General features: G+C 39.5%; 1 protein-coding gene across 2 annotated transcripts; it reads right to left on the bottom strand.

The window, feature by feature from the left end:
- Positions 1–632: 632 nt before the first annotated feature.
- On the bottom strand, positions 633–9,935 carry LOC306857860 (interferon regulatory factor 8-like). Of its 2 annotated transcripts, XR_013783146.1 has the most exons (11): positions 9,806–9,926; positions 9,145–9,201; positions 8,179–8,301; positions 7,766–7,946; positions 5,045–5,184; positions 4,731–4,815; positions 4,565–4,615; positions 4,058–4,462; positions 2,356–2,468; positions 1,293–1,697; positions 646–823 (listed from the first exon to the last, which is right to left on the bottom strand). XR_013783146.1 is itself a non-coding variant. In XM_079398097.1 (10 exons), exons 2-10 carry the CDS (start codon positions 9,199–9,201, stop codon positions 1,602–1,604), a joined length of 1,251 nt encoding a protein of 416 aa, XP_079254223.1. In that variant the 5' UTR covers positions 9,806–9,935; the 3' UTR covers positions 633–1,601. The 2 variants fall into 2 exon arrangements, 1 of the variants encoding a protein (XP_079254223.1); XM_079398097.1 differs by having other exon boundaries at positions 633–1,697; positions 9,806–9,935.
- Positions 9,936–22,103: the final 12,168 nt, after the last annotated feature.

Genomic DNA, 22,103 nt, shown 5'->3' with positions numbered 1-22,103 from the left:
GATTGAGGAAAGACCCCCCATATGATTGTAAAATCGCTTTGAGTGTACAGCAATACACAAAGCGCTATATAACTGCATCATTCATTCATGATGACGTTTAATGTCCCAACTACCTCTAGTCCCGTTTAACCACTTATTATCAATTGCCTTTTTGCATGACATATGAAAGAATAAATCATAACTGGGTTATTCATATATTTTATGCCATATATTAAAACTTGATAATATCTTGAGCTTGTTTTGACCAAAGATCTTATTTCCGCTATATAGCCAAAAATAAATAAATAAAAATGAAACATCCACTGATTTCAGAACTATGTAGCTGGAAGTGCTAAAATACTCCTTTCCAGGTTATGGCCTACACAAATATTTCATCTTTACAGGTCTCTATAGCGCCACCTACTGTCACAGATGTGTTTCTATGAGCCTGCGCAGATGCATATGATTGGGACCATCCTTTCATGTTACACCCCTGATACCTGCATGGTAATTGTGTTTGCATGACTAGTGGTGACAAAATTCTTAAACAAGTAGCCTCAAACTAATTTTTCATGGATAGAATGCAAGAAAAGTGAAGTTCTTGGTATCTGCCATTATGACTGAGACAGGCAACAACAGAGAACAAGGCAAGTGACGACATCATTAATTGCCATTGATTAATTTATTTCATAAAACAAGTGATGAATTGAGTGAAACATTAGCGTTGGATGAAAATGTACAGGGTAATTTAACAATCCGCTTGTAGATAACCATGTACATTGTTAATGCATTTAATGATTTTGAAAATCTTTACTCAGACTCCCCCAGGTGAAAAACAAGTGCACTTCCATAATGTACTTAAAGTGCTCTATTTTCACGCACTAATTTTGTACTTATACTAAAAAACATTCTTTAGTACTTCTTAAAATAAACCTAAGATCATGTACGTGTACTCAACTGTGCAATTTTGGAATGCTATGAATATGAACTTAAATGCACTTTTAACATACTATCTCTGTTTTTAAAAAATGTATTTAGTTACCACTTGTAGTACACTTGAACCATCTTTCGTACACTAGAACACTCAAGTGCACTAAAAGTGGTGACTAAATACATTTTTAAGTACAGAGATAGTATGTTAAAAGTGCATTTTAGTTCATATTCATGGCTTTCCAAAATAGCACAGTTGAGTACACTTAGATGATCTTAAGTAGAAGTACTAAATAATCATTTTTAGTATATTAAGTACAAAATTGGTATGCGAGAATAGAGCACTTTAAGTACATTATGGAAGTGTACTTTTTTTAGGGCACAACTAGAGCAGTAAAAATGACAATATTTTGTGTTCTTACACATTTTGCTGTGAAACAAACAAAGCTATATTGACTAAAGACATTTTATTTTACATATAAATATGTGCATTTAACTAATATATGGCTACATATTTTAAGCATTTGAAGCAACTAATACCATGCATTACCTACAAGAAAGTGTTTATACAAGTTGTCTCAAGTCATGTCATATATAGTTGTTTTTCTTCATTTTGATCCTTAATGTCAAGAATGCAGTAAGTGTTATCTTAGAGGTTTGTTACTGCTGCAATACTTCAACCATGTTTAGCGTCACTGCCCCTGTAGGAGACTGGCTGGCCAAACTTTTGCAACTCTTGCAAGTGTCTTGACCTCATCTATCTGCGACTCAACCCAGGGGATAGAGATCTGAAGAAAAAAAAAAGAAAACTATAAGAATAGTGCACCCAAAAATAACAATTCTGGTGGAAATGTAAATGTTTTCTGTCTATCCGTATCTCAAAAACTCTTATTCATGCTTCTGCCCAATTCAAAACATTCAAATATATTGCAACACAAAAGGTCTCAATATGCAAGATCCAAGTGTCAAGGTGGCAAGTTTTCTTATGTACTAGTGTGAATAAGATGATATGTTCATATAATTTAAACTCTTTTGTTGTTATAACACTTTTTTTTGTTTGTTTTACCTGTATTTTCAATTTTGAACTTGCGTTGTGTTTTAGGGTTAACAGAAATGTCTATAAAATTACTGGACAATGTTCTGGCAGAAAATTACCAGTACATTTTCCATTATTTTGTGTATGATTTGAAGATTCAAATCTGCTGTCATACTTGCAGCTGCTTTTATTTATTTTTTGGAAATTACTTTCATGGTCTCACAGAAGTAGCCTGGACATTATGCAAAGCATTTTTTGTGTTTGAAACGACATAAGGATAAAAAAAAATGGCTGAATTAACCTTTCACAGCTGCTAAAGTAGCAAAGGTTGCATCCACATATAGCACAAATGTAGCATAGCATTTGATCCACATACAAAATTGATTGCTGCATTGACATCAGGTCTGTACCTTAATGATGATGTGTTTATCATCGATGTTATCTCCATCATACAGCTCTTCTCCAAAACACAGCGTGGTCTCACTTTGAGGTTGTTTTCCTCCACTGCGGAAAGCGTCCAACTCTGAAAGGAACAAAGAAACTTTAAAACTAATGCTGTTATCAATTTTAAAAAACTTTTTTCAACTTTAGGTGTAAAGATCATTTAGTAAACTTTAAAACGGTTTGTCATTCCTTGCCACAGTCACCTCTGGCCTGCTCATTGGGGGGCTAAAAGACTAACGAATTATGGAATAACTTTCTAGAAGAGAGGTGAGCATTATGACCAAAATCTTGTGCCATGAGATGGGTCATCTTCTATCATGGTAAGGAAATAAATTAAATGATTCTGCTGACTTCAATATGTATCAATCACTATTCTCACATTTTTTCTTTTCATTTTTTGTAACAGTTTCCACACAATGATGCAAACACAAAGAAATTGTTAAAAATATGAATAAAAAGGAATTTATCACTGTAATCAATAGTGCACTCAGACAGCATCCAATTCCCATGTACTGACTGTTACACACACGGTACACACATTTTTATACAATCTACAAATGCACACTTCAGGGCATCTCGCAGCTGGGTTTGCTGAAGTTTGTGCAATTAAATGTTTATTAAATATTCAAAGACTTGCATATTTGCTGAAAGCTGACTGTAGGTAATTAAGTATTATAGCATTTGCCTTTCAATGGCCAAACAGAAAAATGCATCAGTCAATGTTGATAATTAAAAAATGCAGATATATCGGTCAACCACTATTTAGGACCTATTATTACATTTGTGCCCTAAATTTTAGCACAGCTAAATCTTTCATTAAAGGGGTCATCGGATGCCCATTTTCCACAAGTTGATATGATTCTTTAGGGTCTTAATGAAAAGTCTATAAAATACTTTGGTTAAAATTTCTCAATGGTAATGTAAAAACACCTTTACCCTGTCAAAATCAGCTCTGTTTGTAACACGCTGTTCTAGATCATGTTGCTTTAAATCCTAGTGAACTCTGCGGACTTTGCCCCTCTCTTCCGTGGAGTGACGTGCAGACCATAAATATGTGTAGATTCCCTATTCGACCGCTCGAGATACGTTGACGCGTTAGCCATCTGGCATTCACCATTATAATCAATGAATATTCTAAGATATAAAAGCGTATAACTTGCTGTTGTAGACGTACAAAGTCAATGCGCTCAACGATTCGCAGACCGTTCCAAAAATGGCAGATGGCTTATGTATCGTGGCCCATAGAAACAGTCCATAATGAGGAATCTAGGTATATATATCTATGAAGCCAGGACTATGTCATTTCGACAGGGCTCTCAGAACAGCCTGATTTGAGAAAGGGGATTTTAAAATAGGGATTTAAAAAAAAAAACACTGGGTGGATTTTTATTATTATAAGATGGATGTGTACACACACTTCCAACACACATTTATGTTCAGACAACTTGAAAAGTGAATTTTGCATCCAATGACCCCTTAAGGATTTAACATTCAGTCTTATTAGCTAAAATCATATGGATTCAACAAGTTTCTAGATATTTCTGGTATTTTGTCCGGTACTAATCCGTTTTAAATGAACATTCAAGTCAAAGAACTATATAAAGCATAGAAATTTGAATGACCAGTTTTATTTATACAGTGCACAAAATAAGCTTGTGAAACACTTACCCTGTTTGAATATATCCTTGCTGAACAGCTGGGTGGGCTCACTTGCTCTTTCCATTTTATAGGGTCCTGTGGTGGATTTATGTGGTCCTCTCCAGAACACCGGTCCCTGACAGAAGTGCTTGGCATACATGCCTCCTCCTGTCGAGGTCAGGACTATTCCACTCTCTATGAAGGGCAGCAATTTGTTTAGAGCGGTCAAACGTGGGGCGAGGCTGGGGTCGGAGCTCATGTCTGATGTGGGGTCTGGGAGAGGGATTCGATGGAAGCCAGTGGGGTTTAGAGATGGTGGAGATGGAGGGACAGGTGAGGGAGGCAGGTAAGCGATCCGAACATCGTTACCCATTATTTCTCGCCGCAGAACCTCCTGACCAATGTAGTGCACGGTTATGTGGAAAGAATGCAGCACTGAAAGAACAAGAACAATAGAGTTTTAGGAAACCGTTTGGCAAGAGTTTGGAGAAATTGGATTATTTTCTAATCAATAAATAAAATGTTATTTTTAATCACCTTTCTTCTCAACAGCTTCAATGGTGACGTTTACCTGGATATCTTCAGTGACTCAAGAAAGAGAAGAACGATAATAAATCATTCACCCATTGCATTATCAGCATCAAAAAGAGCCATGCAAGTTGCACATCAGGGTCAAATTCATAGAGCAAAATTCGATCATTACTGTTGTCAGTCTTTAAGGGGTTTGTCTCCACGTCTGCTTGGAGTGTGATCTCTCTTCCTATGTGTAGGATGATGTCCTGTGCGCTCTGTAAAAATAGTGCCCAATTAATTGTAGACTCATACAGTACTTTACACTGCAAAACCAAGCTGTGGAATGCATATGTCTCTTAATGCATGTTCTTGACTCAGTGTTTACATAATGCTTTTGTAACACAGGCTTTCACTATTTACATGCATGCTGCAAACTGCAATTTAATTAAAGTATGAACAGCATAGCTCCTCAATGATTAGTTATGATGTGCTGGATTTTTTTACCATGTTGATGGACTGAGGCACAGTAACCTCCTCTTTGATCTTTTTGCATGCAATCTGCGCCTCATCTTGCTCGGATTCACTGCGTCTCCTTCTGCTGCTCCTCGCTGGCTTTTGTCCATTCTCTTTTTTCACTTTCACCACTATGGTGAGAGAAAATTAACTAAATTACAAAACGTAATTCCTTTACATATTCACTGCAGTCATCACAGACATTTTGCTGGTAATAAATGAATAAAAATAAAAATACTATTTCTGCATTCAATAAATCAATCAATCAATCAATCAATCAATAAAAATAGTTATTAATGTTTTAGGGAGTGACTAACAGAATGTAAACAACAAACAACAGAATCCAGAAAGACACCTTGCAAACAAAGCCAACGTAGACATCTCTAGTAAGTGTCTTAAGAGTCATATTGGATTGACTGTATCAGGGTTGCCAACTTTGGTTGCCAGGCTGGATTTTGATGACATGGACTGAATCGGACAGTTTTTTTTTAAGGTTTTGATTATACAAAAATATCATTTTTACTCATTGTTTTACAGTAGCTTTTCTTCGAGCTATGAGTTTCCGGCTTTAAAAAAAACAGTCTAATAAATTACTAACTGTTTTTCTTAAATTATTGCTTTTATCATTTTATTTTTGTGCACACTCTGAAGGGGAACCCCCAGCATGAGGGGGATTTTTCTATGCAATGTACAAATTGTGCAAACTGCTTAAAGATCGAAGATTTGAGATAAGACTGCTTGTGTAACAATTCCTCCCATGACCGTGTAGACCAATGAGAGGGACTGAAAAGCAATTGTTACTTGAAGAATATGAGAAATTTAAATCCTACAGGGTATCACATAATTTTACAAACTCTATTATGACAAACTCATCTGTGAAATGTAAATATTTATATAAGAGTAATGTACTGCTTGCTCTCTTGTATTGTCCTGTCCTCTTAAGAGACTCTCGCTGCACTATTTGCAAAACCGAAATTATGGATCTGATCAACTGGTCTCTAAATGCAATTGACACCATCTTCTCGACTAGGAAAGCGGGATCTGGAGAACCGGAATGTCCCGCTGGGACGTTTGCTGCTGGCTACACGATGGACGCATGGGAGAGATGGCGGGTCGTGTGTCTAGCGGCTCTCTCCGTGGAGGACATTGAAGACATCTTCTTATTCGGAACAATGATAACTGGGTTTCTGCTATTTGGATTAGGCGTTGCCCTAAATTATCAGAAAATTAAGGAGACGGGACTGGCTGTCCAAAACCTCTCACGGCTGCCCGTCATGATGGAGTCTGTGGGCAGAGCGGTCGCCTCGGAGACTGAGGCGATTAACCGCAATATGGATTCAATCACGGCTAAGCTCTCGGCTTTGGAAAGAAAAATCGACGGACATGGAGATCAGAATGGACAATGAGAATTAGCTGTGAAACTGGAAGACAGCTGTTCGCACTAAGACAAAACAATCTTATCTCTTTCCGGCTTCCCACAACAGATCGGCTTGGCAAGGCCGCTCTGGTATCAACTCTCCGGTGAATACTGCAGGGAGACGCTCTTTCTTCCATTCCCTCCTCCCAAAAACACCTTGTTATTGTCGGGCGCTTGTGCTCTGTCCAAGGACGTTTCCATGGCAATTGCTATGTCGCATCACAACCTGCGAACTGAGTCGACTGGTTTGGAGTGCTGGCGAAACGGATTTCAAGACATACGAACTCACACGAACTTACACATACACAAACTCATACACCTCCCTAACCCCATCCCACGCCTTCGTCGCTTCATCCTGTCAGGCGTTAACGGGTCCGTGGGTTTGCGCTGTACTGGCGGCTGGCCGGATGGCTGTTTCGTCTGAACTAGGATTACTATGCAAGTTATGTTCCTGTGTTGATTGTGCTTTATGCTGAGGTTTTTTGTCTGTTCTCGCGCTGTGTTCTCTTCCAAGAACGCAGTGCGAGGACACTTTTTTTTCTCCTCTCCTTCCTCATGTTATGCTGTATTTCTTCTTCTCTATTGCATTTCGTTGCCTTGTACCTACATGTGCAATGACAATAAATTGAATCCAATCCAATCCAATCCAATCCAAGAGTAATGTAATTTATGCGCTGAAGGAAAGAATCTCTCAAGCGCATGAAACAGCACAAGTACTGTTTTGGGTACCTGATGTAGTAAGCAGCCCAAATTAAACCTATTTGAGGTTCAAGACAACTTGGATTATATCTCAATGCGATTAGCTCTGTGGCCTCTTGTCATTTTTTTCAAATGTGTCTTTTATCATACTAACACGTTTTTCACTACTATAAGTGACATAACTGAGGTTTTTCATGCCACAGCGCACATATTCAACAAATCAAAAATACTCATCCACCAGAGTGGCCTGTAACATTGTGAAATTTACAGACCACACAGAACATGCAAACTGTGTTTGGTGACACCTAGACAGCTAGCTCTTTAATGGTTACCTTGTGAAGAGTGGGGAAAAGTTTCACTGGTGGAATATAGCTACTTTAGACCAGAATATCTGTTGTAGACCAATCAAGCCACATGCTAGTGGGGAAAATGCTATGAGCAGAGTTAGGGATTTATTTTGTGTCATTTTGTTAATTGTCAAGAAGTTTAGAGCCTGAAGAGGCGTGAGAAAGAGCCTGAAAGCGTGACTCGTGCCAAATGCATGAAAGTTAGCAAACTTGCTAATATCCATATATTTTTCCACATCCCTTGGTTACCTTGTTCTTCTAGTGGTACGAGGCGGTACACCTTGTAGGGTTCGGAGATGTCTAGCTGTGACCTTTCAGTGACCTCACAAAACTCTGGACTTTTGTTGAGGGCACAGCGAAGGCGAGTTTTCCAGTTTGCAGGGTCTGAATTTCCATTCTCCAAAAGCTTCCCTTTAAACTCTGCCCAAGCCTTAAATGAAAACATTTCAAATGAACAATTTTCAAATGGAACTCTAATTCATTCTGAATATAAATGTGTAAATTATTTATCATCAATAGAAGTCTAGAAAACATTGCTTGAGTTTGCAAATGACTGCACTAAGTGTTGAGTGCACTAGGTAACACTCGCACTTGGGAAGTTGTTCATTGTGTAAAAACTAAGAAACAAGGACACAGAGAGAAAGATAAAGACACATTTGGACCTTGAAAATAGCTGCATCCTCCTCAGTTCGGAAATCTTGTTTTCCAGCATGCTTCCATGGGATACGAAACATGGTTTTCTCAGGGTTGTCCCAGACTAGGCCATTATACATCCCACTGTTAACCTACATCCCAAAGCACACACACAATAGAGAAACAAACCAAAAGTCATCAACAACAAACAACAACATACCATGAAGCACTGGAGATTGTTATTAGATAAAACATTTGAAAGAGAGCAAACTGCAGCAGAAAAAGTGAATGTCTCAAAACATGAGAGGTTTACAAGAAATGCGTTGCATGATTTCTTTCAACTGGTCACCTCAAACATCCATTCATCTATCAAGAAATGTTCAGACTTCATGGATTCAATTTAAGACTTTAGAAAAATTATGAACGGGAGAGTGCACCTAGTACAACATTAAACCATAAAGGATGCATACCTCCAACATCGAAAGAGCATAATCTGCCTCCTTCAGTTTAAGAAAGTCTGTGCCTATGGCTAAACTACTCTCTAGGTAGGCAGCTCACTAGATTTGGAGCCAGTGGATCTCATAGCATGAATGGCTCTTCCATATGATCTTCTGCATTCATACAACTCCATAAATTTAGATCTTCCGAAATACTCAACATACTGCGCACACACACACACACACACGTTGGTTTTTGTGGTTTATGGGGACTCTCCATAGGCGTAATGGTTTTTATACTGAAAAAACTGTGTGTGCTATTGCCCTACACCAACCCTACACCTAAACTAAGCCCTCACAGGAGACTTTGTGCATTTTTAGATTTTCAAAAAAACACCATTTAGTATGTTTTTTAAGCCTTTTGAATTACGGGGACATAGGCAGTGTCCTCATAAACCACATTCATATTGTAATACCCCTGTCATACCCATGTCATTATACAAATTTGTGTCCTCATAAACCACATAAACATACACACACACACACAGACACACACACCTGTTCCACTATCCAGGAACGCAGGCGACGCGTGGAACGAATCCTTCCAGATGCCATCTGAAAAACACATTGATTGTCAGCTGCTGATTTGTCTTAAGAAAGTCAGGCATATCATACATTGACAGTTCAGGGATGTGAGTAATTGTTAAAAATTCACTAATAAAAGTACCATGTTTTGATGTATTTAAATGTAAAATGAATAAATACTCTAATTTTGATAATTTTTTTGATTGGTCAGCCAAACTAATTACAGAACTGCTAAACAAACTGAAACAAAAGTGGATTGTAGTTCTAATGTTTGACATTTTCAGCACCGATTCAGCAGTAACTAAACATGAACCATAACCAAACATACTGATCAGCCTCTGGGTGTTTCTTTAATCTGGCCATGGTCCCTTTGACCTGTTCTTTTATTTTACCTTATGAAAGTCCACAATCTCAATGACTCTGTGTTCTCTGGCAGGACATCTATCAGGACTCTTTATTTCACTTCTGTCACATCGTATTTAATAATGTAGCCTACAACGATTTCTTCTAAAATCACCCTCTCCAAATCAATGTAGCATAATAGCTGTGTGTTTAAATAAATTCGCGCATAAAACAGTATTTTTGTTCAAACTTTGTGAAAATCCTCATGTAGTTTGTTTGTAGTTTCGATTACCTTAGTTTCGGTCCTGTACACTGTCAGCTGTGGAGCGATAAATAAATGCTACATCTGCAGGAGGCGCTCGGCGGCTCACAGCGCCGAATTATCACAGCATATCAATTAGTTTATATCATATTTCTTTTTCCTACAGAAAATACAGCATATTCTTGAATTTGTAAATTATTTATGAAATATGTAAATATATATGCATAAGGCCAAGGCGTTCTATAAAAATATTGGCAAAGTTTACTGTAAAATAATCTTAAATCCTCTCCCTTCGTCCACCCTAAACGATAGGGATTGGGTCGCCTTCACCAGCGATGAGAAAAGTCTTACGTACCACGTGACGTTATTTATAGCCCACTTTCTGCGTAATCTACGCCACTTTCAGGAAATAATGTTTATTATTTACTACAACATGAGTAGGTGTTATGTGAGCCATCACAGCATAGTAAATGCAAGTAACGATAAACCCCTCCCACTTTGGTATTTTGATCCAGCCAATTTCCCTTCTGCCAGTTTCAAACATTTCAACTAAAGAGCTGCGCTTCCCAGAAATCACGTGATAAAACGGAGATCTCATTTAAGGCAAAAAACAAGCAAACAAAAACCCTGATAGACTGTAGAAATTTGTTCATATTCTATTAAATGTGATGCATTGTCCACAACATGTAGTAGAAAAATAAGCAAAAAATAATGGAAGTCTCAACTGAAACACTATACGTCTTGATACAGTTTTGATATTTTTGAACCTATAGAATTTTGACAATAATAGTGTCATCATAACACACACACACACACACACACTGTTTGTTTCTGTGAATTGTGGGGACTTTCCATTGACTTCTATTACTTTTATAGGCTACTGACCAAACAATATTTTCAAGTCAAGTCACCTTTATTTATATAGTGCTTAACAATACAAATTGTGTCAAAGCAACTGCACAATATCAAATTAGGAAAATAGTGTGCCAATAATGTAAAATGACCAGATTAAACTCAATTTTCAGTTAAAGGCATTTCATTATTGAATTCAGTGATGTCATCGTCCAGCTCAGTTCAGTTAAAGGCAGGCCCGGAGCTGTGGGTGGGCCTGGACGGGCCTGGGCACGCCCACATTGACAGCTGGCCCGCCCAATCAGAAATAAAAAAATAAAATACTACTCTGTATTGTTGAACATGGATACTACTTTATGTGGTGTATTTCATCTATAATATGTTATGTTAAAAACAGTAAAATTATAAGCAAGCCTGATAACTTTAAAATTTAAATGTGTTGGTGACGTGTTTTCATTGGTCAATGCAACATCAACGTAGCACGCTCTATTGTAATCTGGCGCGAACCATCTATGACGCGAACAACCAACGGTTATAACGTTCGCTAGAAGTTTACGGTATCTTGATTTTTCTTAGTATGGCCAAACAAGTCACCCTCATTTTTTTTAAAAACCTCGTATTGAGATTAATAATTATTTGGAGGACCAATCTGTGGATCGTAATGGAACAACCGCTGGCTCTGAGAATGGAGCGGAGATTAACTCCGAACCGACAACCTCCACTGATGCTAACCGGCAAGCAGATCTGCCTATGGCTAATCGACGATCACTGCTACACTTAATTGCACCATCGGATCTGTCAGCTCTGGGGGAACCTGCTACCCAACCTCATCTACAGGCATTCCCGAGTACCATAATTGATGGGAAATATCGAAGCTTCAACGCCAAGTGGTATGAAAGGTTCAACTGGATTGAATATAGCCAGTCGAAAGACCTGATTTTTTGTAAAGCCTGTCGGCATTTTCCTGAACAGCACACTGAGGGGACTTTTACTAAAGAGGGTTTCAAAAATTGGAAACGTATTGGCCAGGTCTGTGAGAAGCATCAGTCTAGCAAGCTACATGCTTCTGCACTTGTAAAATTACTCTCCTACAAACAAAGTCATGCGCAACAAGGCAGCGGTACTGTATTAAATCAGATGCACGGAGATTCCATTTCGTTCATTGAACGTAATCGACAGCACGTCAAAGTTGTGCTGGATGTTGTCATGCAGTGTGCCAAAATGGAGATACCCCTGAGAGGGCACCGGGAAACTCAGGAAGCGTTAAACAAGGGGAATTTTTTGGAGCTATTCGAGTTTATATCGAAGTACGACCCAGAAATAAAAAAAAAAACTTGTTGAACTGCCACGAAATGCTACACTCATGTCCCACCACATTCAGGACGAGCTGCTTGAGGCTGCCGCTTCACTTCTACTCAGGAAGATAAAAACGGAGATGCAAGGACAGCCTAGGCCCACATATTTTGCCATACTTGCAGATGAGTTTAAAGATGTTTCGAAACGCGAGCTAGTTGCTGTCTGTATTTGATTTATCCATAGTGGGACAATCAAAGAACGAGCGCTGGGCTTTGTCAAAACAGCTGACCTGTCTGCTCAAGGAATATCGCAGAGGATCCTTGAAATTCTAGAACCACTTGGTTTGGACCCTTCTCTCTGTGTCGAGTTCTGTTTTGATGGGGCATCGGTCATGTCTGGGCACAGAGGAGGCGTTCAATCTATCTTAAAAGAGACATTTCCCAAAGCTGTGTATGTACACTGTAATTCCCACAGAATTTTGTGCTTTGTGCTGCTGCGGAATCATCTGGACACGTCAGTACTTTTTTCACTGTCATCAATCAGATACACAACTTCTTCACTGGGGCCCAGAGGCACGCTCGGTTTGTGGAACTTCAGAAGGAAATGCATCCAGAACGCCCATGCAAGGAACTGGAAAGGTCATGTGACACCAGGTGGAGCTCTAAATCAGGATCTGTTCATAAAGTTTTAGAAATGCTAGACGTGTTACTTGAGACTCTTGCTGAGTATTCTGAGACAAGCGGACTGACAAAACTAGATGCAGATAACCTATTACAACAGATGCAAACAAAAAAAGTTCATTTTCATGCTTGTTGTGTTTTGCAAGTTGTTTCAGTGTAGCGATTTTGCCACAAAGGGGCTGCAAAGTCCAGCAATCTGTGTGACAGACTGCATCTCCTTAATTGAAACATTGAAAGCCACCCTTGCCACTTTTCGAGATGATTCAGATGGTGACTTTGACAAAGTTCTCAGATTGACGGAGGAGTTGATGGATAAATACGAGATAGCATGCTGGGATCTGATAATGTCTCGTGAGCAAAAGCTGCCTGCAAAGTTTAGTCAGTCTATTGTCACCACAACATTGGGAAAAACATCCGCTATCAAGAATAATGGTGATCTGAGAGCCCTCTGGAACTGTATTCTGGATAACGAGATTTAAAGACGACACCTACGGAATAATGCGAGCTTCAGCTGCCCTCATCCCAGGATCCACCACTTTTGGCACACAAGAACTGATCAAATCTCCTTGCAGCTTGTATGGGATAACAGTCTGTGATGCGGAATTTGCCTTTTTTACCCAATTCATCAAGGGCAAAGCTGACAAAGACAAAATGCCCTCACTAATTGAATTGTTGGATGCCTGCGCTGCTGATATTTTCCCCGGAATGAACCGTCTGTTAAGGGCCATCATCACACTACCCATGACGTCCTGCAGTGTTGAAAGACTTTTCTCCGCTACTCACAGGATCAACACTCGCTTGAGAGCATCAATGGTGACTGAATGCTTGAACAATTTGACCCTGTTATCTTTCGAAAGAGAACTGACAAGGTAAGGTATAGGCCATGGTTTTCTTTACATGTAGGCTGTGGCTTGATAGCAGGATGAGACTATTAAGTAGGCTACTTTGAGCCTCTGAGCTCAAATAATGTTGATTTTTTAGAAAGCTAAACGTGTACGTGGGGGTTGACCTCAGCCTCTTGTTCAGGGCCTAAATATTCGTTCAGTTAACATGTCATTACTTTAAATGTTCACTGAATAGAGTGTTATGTTGTGGTTGTTTTTTTGTTATTTTGTTAGAGCTACGTGCTCTCTAATTGATCTTCCCTAAGCACTATCACAATGTTGCCTTTTTGTGAATGATATATTCCTGGCTCGATAGCCATAGCCTATGTTATATAGGCTTATGTATTTAGCTCAGTTTTGACAGTAGATTAAATTTAAATTACAAAATAAGTAGGCTAATAAACTATTTTTGTACCATTATAAAGCAGTTTGAATGTTTCATTGTGTTACAGTATGGTTCTAATGAGAAAAGTATTCCCGAGCAGCTTTCAGCTATGATCACTTTGAGAACTTTTCTTGCAAGCACCCTGAACTAGACAAGTGGAAAACGTATTTTGAATAACACCATGTTATAACCTTAATTTTTTTTCGTTTTGAATTATTTTGTTTAAAGACATTTCAAGCTTTGTGCATTTGATGTATTTCTCATGTCTGTGTGTGGCATACACTGAGTTTCGTTAAGTTAGGATGAGATGCGCTCCAGTTAACGTGCAGTGCAAGTGACCGCGCGGGCGCCTCCATGATTATATTGTCTGGTATATTTGCTTCTTATTCATTAAATCCAGGCAATTGGTTGATGAAAAATTGATTAAAATTAAGATACAATTTATACAAAACGAAATTCACTTTAAAGAAAGTCTTTCTACAAAACAAACCTATGAAGTGGTCATAATCATGTCTGACCATGTCATATTGCGCCTCTTATAATGCTGTTCAGTGTTCACTTTTCATAACCAAAATAGATTAAATAAATAAAAACATATATTATAATATTGAACATATATATGAACCTAAATACGTTTTATTTAATGGCTACAGCACCTAGTAACGTCAGAGGACTCAAGGTTTCAGCGTTTCCCGAAACCTTCTTATTTAGGCTACACTTTTTTTTTTTTTACTGAAATGCTGGAAAGTATTTACAAGAACAATATTTCATCGCAGCTTCATCACAACAAACAAAAAATGTAAACTAGAAGAAAGCACGTAAAAAATTTAAATGGTTATTGTGGCAGCAATATATGATACAATTTTAAAATATGTAGGCTAGACTATCCTAATACATGCAATTTCAACTATTTCTGAAGTGATTATTTTATAAAGAACACCGCTTTCTCACATAATGCAGTGAAGCAGCCCGTGCATCAGAGAATAATTGATTCTGGAGCCGTGGAATCGATATCAACCAATTCAGCACTATCACCACGGACAGCACTTGGTAGAGTCGCACGTAAGAAGGTATATATCTTAAGCAGCTTCCTAATGTATTGTTCGGGGAACACGCCTAGAAATGGTATGCCTTTATAAGTTATACCTTAAGAGTCTTCGTAGCGCGCTAAGAGACAACGTTATCGGGAAACCCAGCCTTGATTTCGGAACACCCATAGATTCAGGCCCACCTCGACTTAATCCAGGCCCACCCATCTGTCACGTTCTGCATCCGCCACTGGTTAAAGGGGTCATATGATGCTTTTTTTAAAGATCATTATTTTGTGTATTTGGTGTAACAGAGTATGTTGATATGCTTTAATGATCAAAAACCACATTATTTTTCAAATACTTTGCATTATTGTAGGTCCTCATGCTTCTCTCAAACGCATAGTTTTCTACAAAGTCCCTCCTTCCGACAAGCACAGTCTGCTCTGATTGGCCAAATGGCACAGTGCATTGTGATTGGCCGAACACCACAAGCCGCGTCAGAAATGTAACGCCCCTTTCCATAATTGCGAGCTTTAGCTTTCAAAATAAATGTAAAGACCGGGGCTGTATCCGAAATTGCCTCCTAAATGGACAGCCATTTTAAGTGGTGTTCGAAACCATAGTGGATGTTCTCGAGTGCACTCATTTAATCCCACAATGCACTGCAAAAACGAGTGTACAACCGATGTACACTGAACGGCTAGAGAATCTCCAGAATGCACTGTGAGAGTCGCGCGCCGAATGAATTCCCGCGTCTCGCCAGAAGATGGCGCCCGCAGCTGAATCATCCATCCATTAATTTTAGAAGCGCTTGTCCATGGCGTAATACAGCATAATACAACACAGGTACAAATTAATTGTAAATTGACTATTAGGGTTTATACATAATTTCCGTGACAGAGTTCAAAATCAATCCTTCAATCTTACTACTGGAGCTGCCCGTTTCAAATGATTATTTAACAGCAAGTAAACTATGCAAAAGCGGCAGTCCTTCCAGTGCACCGAGTGTCCAAATTCACTCACTCGTTTTCATTCACTCCTTCAAGTGAACTGTATGAGTGGACTAATGTAGGGAATATTGAATGAGGGTATAGGGGGCTATTTCGAATACAGCCCGGGTGTGCCTCACTCGTACTGGAAAGTGAAGCTGCGGGCACTTTGATCGCCCCCTGGTGGCTGGCTGCAGTACAGGTCATAAACCCCGCACTCTCCATGTAAACGAATGGGACTTGAGTCATAACAAAAAATTTAATTACACTTCCAATACGATTTTCCAAAATCTGATTTTGGTCATTTAAGGTAGTTGTTATCACGCTGATATATGTTCAATTGTTCGTTTTTGTGGTAAGTTTGATTTTAGCTAGTAATTTGATGCTATAAAAACAGGGCATGTCGTTATGGTTGATTTGGTCTGCGGGAGTTTGATTCCGCAGCTCGACCTCACGACTTGGGCTCCAAATGAATCTCTACTGCGCAGACTCTGGCTCCAAATGAATCTCTACTGCGCAGACTCTGGCTCCAAATGACGTCATTTGCTCACGATGGCAGCGGCCATACTGAGATGTTTTGGCTTCACTTTTCTATAGTGGAAGGAAGCAGAGACGCATCGTCCATCTTTTTTTACAGTCTATGGTAAGAGAGTTAATAATGTCCTTTGTTTTATCATCAGTTCAAGCTCGAGAGGGGAACAGAGTCGTGTGACAGACACAGTGATGACGCTTGTATATGTTTGCAAACAAGCCGCGATTAAGACTATTTCTGATGGGCTATACACTCTGCTGTGATGCGACTGTGTGTGTGTGTGTGTGTGTGTGTGTGTGTGTGTGACCTGGTCTCCCTCGCTCACACACGCGAGCACACACACACACACACGACGAGAAAAACTCCGCATTTGAACAGACAATAGCAAATTCAGAAGTGACAGATTGTCATAGCAGAGTCAGAATTATCTCCTCTCCTAGGTTCACGAAACTGTCCTCCATAAAATGCGTTGCTGTTCTGTTGCATCTACTTTTGGAAGGCCAAATAAAGTGCTTTTGCTTTCGCCTAGAAACACACAGCTTCTCCCCGTCTTGGCTGCATCAACACCTCTGCAGTTACTGAAACCACGCCTTATGCAAATATTTCCACATTGTGACGTAGACATGTGGGGGCGTGTTTGAATGAGCCGTTTTAGGGGGGCGTGGCAGAGTCTTAACTTTGATAAAGAACGTCTCTTTGGTTTTGTCTCTTTTCTAAGAATGTCTCTTTGGAGATCTTATCTATGCACAATCAGCTTGTAACACTCCAAAGAGATCGTCATCTCGCATCATATGACCCTTTTAAAATAGTGTCTGTGCAATCAGGTCGACGATATCGCTGGAAATTAAGTGTCCCCAACTAAACAAGCCAGAGGCGACAGCGGCAAGGAACCAAAACTCCATCAGTGACAGAATGGAGAAAAAAACCTTGGGAGAAACCAGGCTCAGTCGGGGGGCCAGTTCTCCTCTGGCCAAACGAACCAGCAGTTCAATTCCAACTGCAGCAAATTCAGATTGTAAGGGCTCAACTGGTTCCAGTGGTCTTTTCCCGATGGCTGTCTAAGTGGTGGGGTCCTCACTAGGGATCTGTCGCTGGCTCTCATCTCAGTGTCCTGGTCTCCGCTGACGTTCAGGGCTGTAGAGGTCGTCACTGGGTGCTGATCCACCATCTGATCTGGATACGAACTGGAACTGGATCTGGTGACTGCAGTGACCATCTGGGCTGGATACGGACCGGATCGCTACGGTGACTGGGGATATGACCCCAGGGCTCATCCAGGTGTCCGCCCTCTGCCGATGATCAGGGCCACATACATCTCCCGGTGCCGATCCACCATCTGATCCGGACACGGACTGAGAAACAGAATAGAAACAGACAAATATTAGCGTAGATGCCATTCTTCTTATGATGTAACGAGTACATCATGTGTTATGGGGAGTGTTCCCGGTTCCGGGTGATCTAATTAATGCAGCCTAACAATCCTTTAATGGATTTGAATAATAGAAGTGTATTAGTGTGTTATGTGTGAGCCAGGTTAAAGAAATGTGTCTTTAATCTAGATTTAAACTAAAAGAGTGTGTCTGCTTCCCGAACAGTATTAGGTAGATTGTTCCAGATTTTGGGAGCTAAACAAGAAATGGCTTTCAAATGAAAGATTGCTATAAAACAGCACACCTAGGTTCCTAACTGATGAAGAAGAATTGACAGAGCAGCCGTCAAGTGTTAGATAGTGTTCTAGATTATTACATGTGGGGTTTTTAGGTCTGATAATTAACACCTCTGTTTTTTCAGAATTTAGCAGTAAGAAGTTACTCGTCATCCAGTTTTTTATATCGACTATGCATTCCGTTAGTTTCTCAATTTGGTGTGTTTCACTGGGCCGCGAAGAAATATAGAGCTGAGTATCATCAGCATAACAGTGAAAGCTAACACCATGTCTCCTGATAATATCTCCCAAGGGTAACATGTAAAGCGTGAAAAGTAACGGCCCTAGTACTGAGCCTTGAGGTACTCCGTACTGCACTTGTGATCAATATGATATCTCTTCATTCACTGCTACGAACTGATGCCGTTCAGATAAGTACTATTTAAAAGAATGTTGTGGTCGATAGTGTTGAACGCAGCGCTAAGATCCAGTAGAACTAATAAAGAGATACAACCACGATCAGATGATAGAAGTAGGTCATTTGTAACTCTAATGAGAGCAGTCTCAGTACTATGATACGGTCTAAATCCTGACTGGAATTCCTCACAAATACTTTTTTTTCTATAAGAAGGAATATAATTGCGAGGATACTACCTTTTCTAGTATCTTTTACAGAAAAGGGAGATTTGAGATCGGTCTGTAATTAACTAAATCTTTGGGGTCAAGTTGTGTTTTTTTAATGAGAGGCTTAATAGCAGCCAATTTGATGGTTTTGGGGACATATCCTAATGACAGTGATGAATTAATAATAGCCAAAATTGCATCTATGACTTCTGGAAGCAGCTCTTTTAGTAGTTTAGATGGAATAGGGTCTAACATACATGTTGTTGGTTTAGATGATTTAACAAGTTTATACAATTCTTCCTCTCCTATAGTAGAGAATTAGTGGAATTGTTCCTCAGTGGATCTATATCTGATGCGATATTGTAGCTGACGGCTGCATGGTTACAATTTTATCTCTGATAGAATCGATCTTGGAAGTAAAGTAGTTCATAAAGTCATTATTGCTGTGCTTTCGGGAAATGCCAACACCTGTTGATGCTTTATTTTTTGTTAATTTAGTGACTGTATTGAATAAATACCGGGGGTTATGTTTGTTTTCTTCTAGAAGAGACGAAAAGTAATCAGATCTAGCAGTTTTTAATGCTTTTCTGTAGGATAGGGTATTTTCCCGCCAGGCTATACGAAATACCTCTAGTTTTGTTTTCTTCCATCTGCGCTCCATTTTCTGGGCTGCTCTCGTTAAGATGCGAGTGTGCTCATTATACCACGGAGTCAAACTGTTTTCTTTGATCTTCCTTAAGCGTAAAGCAGCAACTGTATCTAAAGTGCTAGAAAAGAGAGAGTCCATCGTTTCTGTTTCATCATCAAGTTTTTCTGCGCTGTTGGATATGCTGAGGAATTGATCAGGAAGATTATTTACAAAGCAGTCTTTTGTGGTAGAGGTGATGGTTCTACCATACTTGTAACAAGGAGTAGAATTTACAATTTTAGCTATATGGAGTTTACACAAGACTAGATAATGATCTGAGATATCATCGCTTTGCTGCAGAATTTCAACACCACTAACATCAATTCCATGTGACAGTATTAAATCTAGAGTATGATTTCGACAATGAGTAGGTCCGGAAACGTGTTGTCTAACCCCAATAGAGTTCAGAATGTCTATGAATGCTGATCCTAATGCATCTTTTTCATTATCGACATGGATATTAAAATCGCCAACAATTAAGACTTTATCTGCAGCCAGTACTAACTCAGATAGAAAATCAGAAAATTCTTTATTAAAGTCTGTGTGGTGCCCTGGTGGCCTGTATACAGTAGCCAGTACAAACATCACAGGGGATTTATCACTAACACGTGTTTCTCTAGATAATGTTATACGCAGCACCATAACTTCAAACGAGTTATACTTAAAGCCTGCCCTCTGAGAAATACTGAGAATATTGCTATAAATTGTAGCAACACCTCCCCCTTTACCTTTTGGACATGGCTAATTTTTATAGCTGTAATCTTGGGGGGGGGGGGGGGGGGGGTGGACTCATTTAAAGTAGTGTATTCATCTGGTTTTAGCCATGTTTCTGTCAAACAGAGCAAATCTAGATTATTATCATTGATCAAATCATTTACAAAAAGTGCTTTTGTAGAAAGGGACCTGATATTCAGTAAGCCAAGCTTTATCAATTGTTTATCTGTATTGTAAACATTTTTTATTTGTTGAACATCAATTAAATTGTTACTCTTAATTTGGTTTGGACGTTTTCTGTATTTTCTAGTTCGGGGAACAGACACAGTCTCTATAGTGTGATATCTGGGTGAAGGAGTCTCTATGTGCTGAAAATTAACTGACTTCTGTGACGTAAGGCGGCTAGCAGACAGTTGGTTTAGCCAGTCTGTCTGCTTCCTGACCTGGGCCCCAGTTAGTCAAGTACGAACTCTAAGACTATGTGCCATATTTCTAGAGAGAAGAGCGGCACCACCCCAGGAGGGATGAACACCATCTCTTTTCAACAGGTCAGGTCTGCCCCAAAAACTCGTCCAATTGTCTATAAAGTCTATGTTATTCTGCGGGCACCACTTAGACATCCAGCCATTGAGTAATGTCAGTCTGCTATGAATCTCGTCAAGCAGGGAGCCGACCAGAGCATATTATAGTGTCTAACATCGTACTTGCAAGTTCACACACCTCTTTAACATTATTTTTAGTGATCTCCGACTGGCGAAGTCGAACATCATTAGCATCGATGTGGATAACAATCTTACTGAATTTACGTTTAGCATTAGCCAGCACTTTTAAATTTGCCAAGATGTCAGGCGCTCTGGCTCCCGGTAAACATTGGACTATGGTGGCTGGTGTCTCTATTTTCACGTTCCGTACAATAGAATCACCAATAACCAGAGCACTTTCATCAGGTTTCTCAGTGGGTGCGTCACTGAGTGGGGAGAACCTGTTTGATGTTCTGATCGGAACGGAAGAGCGGTGTTTTGACCCGCGATTAGGCCGCCTTACACTCACCCAGCTGCCCTGCTGCACGGCCTCTACCGGAACCGAACAATGTACAGGACTCCCTGAGCTAGTCGCATCCAAAGCAGTATCTACAGCCCTCACATTCTTACTATCCTCAACTAAAATTTGGATGCATGTCTCTAATTCTGAAACCTCTGTCAGCCTAACTATTTCCCTGCATTTATCACATGTGAATCCCTCGTCGCCGACAGAGACAGATTATACATGTCATTATACAACTATAGCAGGAGAAGAAGCCATTACTCACATGCAGTGACTGATGAATGATACCAACTTAACTTAACACTTACCACTGTTGTTTGATGAACTCGTGAAAAACGGAGCGAGAGAGAAATGAAAACGAAGCGAGAAAATAGAAAACAATAACAGGCACGAATAGAAACGCGAATGGAACCGCGAGTAACAAGCTAACCAGCTGATGCGCTGTTTTAAAAAGCGAACGATCAAATTAGTTAGATTAGTTTGATAGATAATACCAGAAAGATGGTGGGAATTAAGTTATATATTATCACTGTAAACAACAGAGAGTGAAAGTAAGGTAAAGATTAAATAAAAAAGCGGAGCTACAAACGCAAACCTCTCAGCAGCACAACAGACAGGAACAGACTGAAGCAATCGAAAGTATCACTGGTAACACCTGCTGACTTTTGAAAATTTACCACTTGGAATACTGTGGGAGAGAGGAAAGAGGTGGAAGACAGAAACGAAAAGAAAGTGGAGGTGAAACGGAAAAAGAAGGGGAATTTTGATCCTGATGAAATATGAAGCATTCTAGGTGATCATGTTCTTGTGCAAGGACCATGACAGAAGCAGCTCATTCTAGTTCAGATGGATGTGAGCAGTTTGTACATTCAATACATGTAGTTGTAGAAATATTGATTTGTAGCCAAATATTTCTATTATGTAGTTTTATGCTAATGCAAAGGTTTCATGAACTACATCCATT

Source organism: Barbus barbus (genome assembly GCF_936440315.1).
Source record: "Barbus barbus genome assembly, chromosome: 38".
Lineage (NCBI taxonomy): Eukaryota > Metazoa > Chordata > Actinopteri > Cypriniformes > Cyprinidae > Barbus > Barbus barbus.
This window is presented reverse-complemented; position numbering and strand designations above follow the sequence as displayed.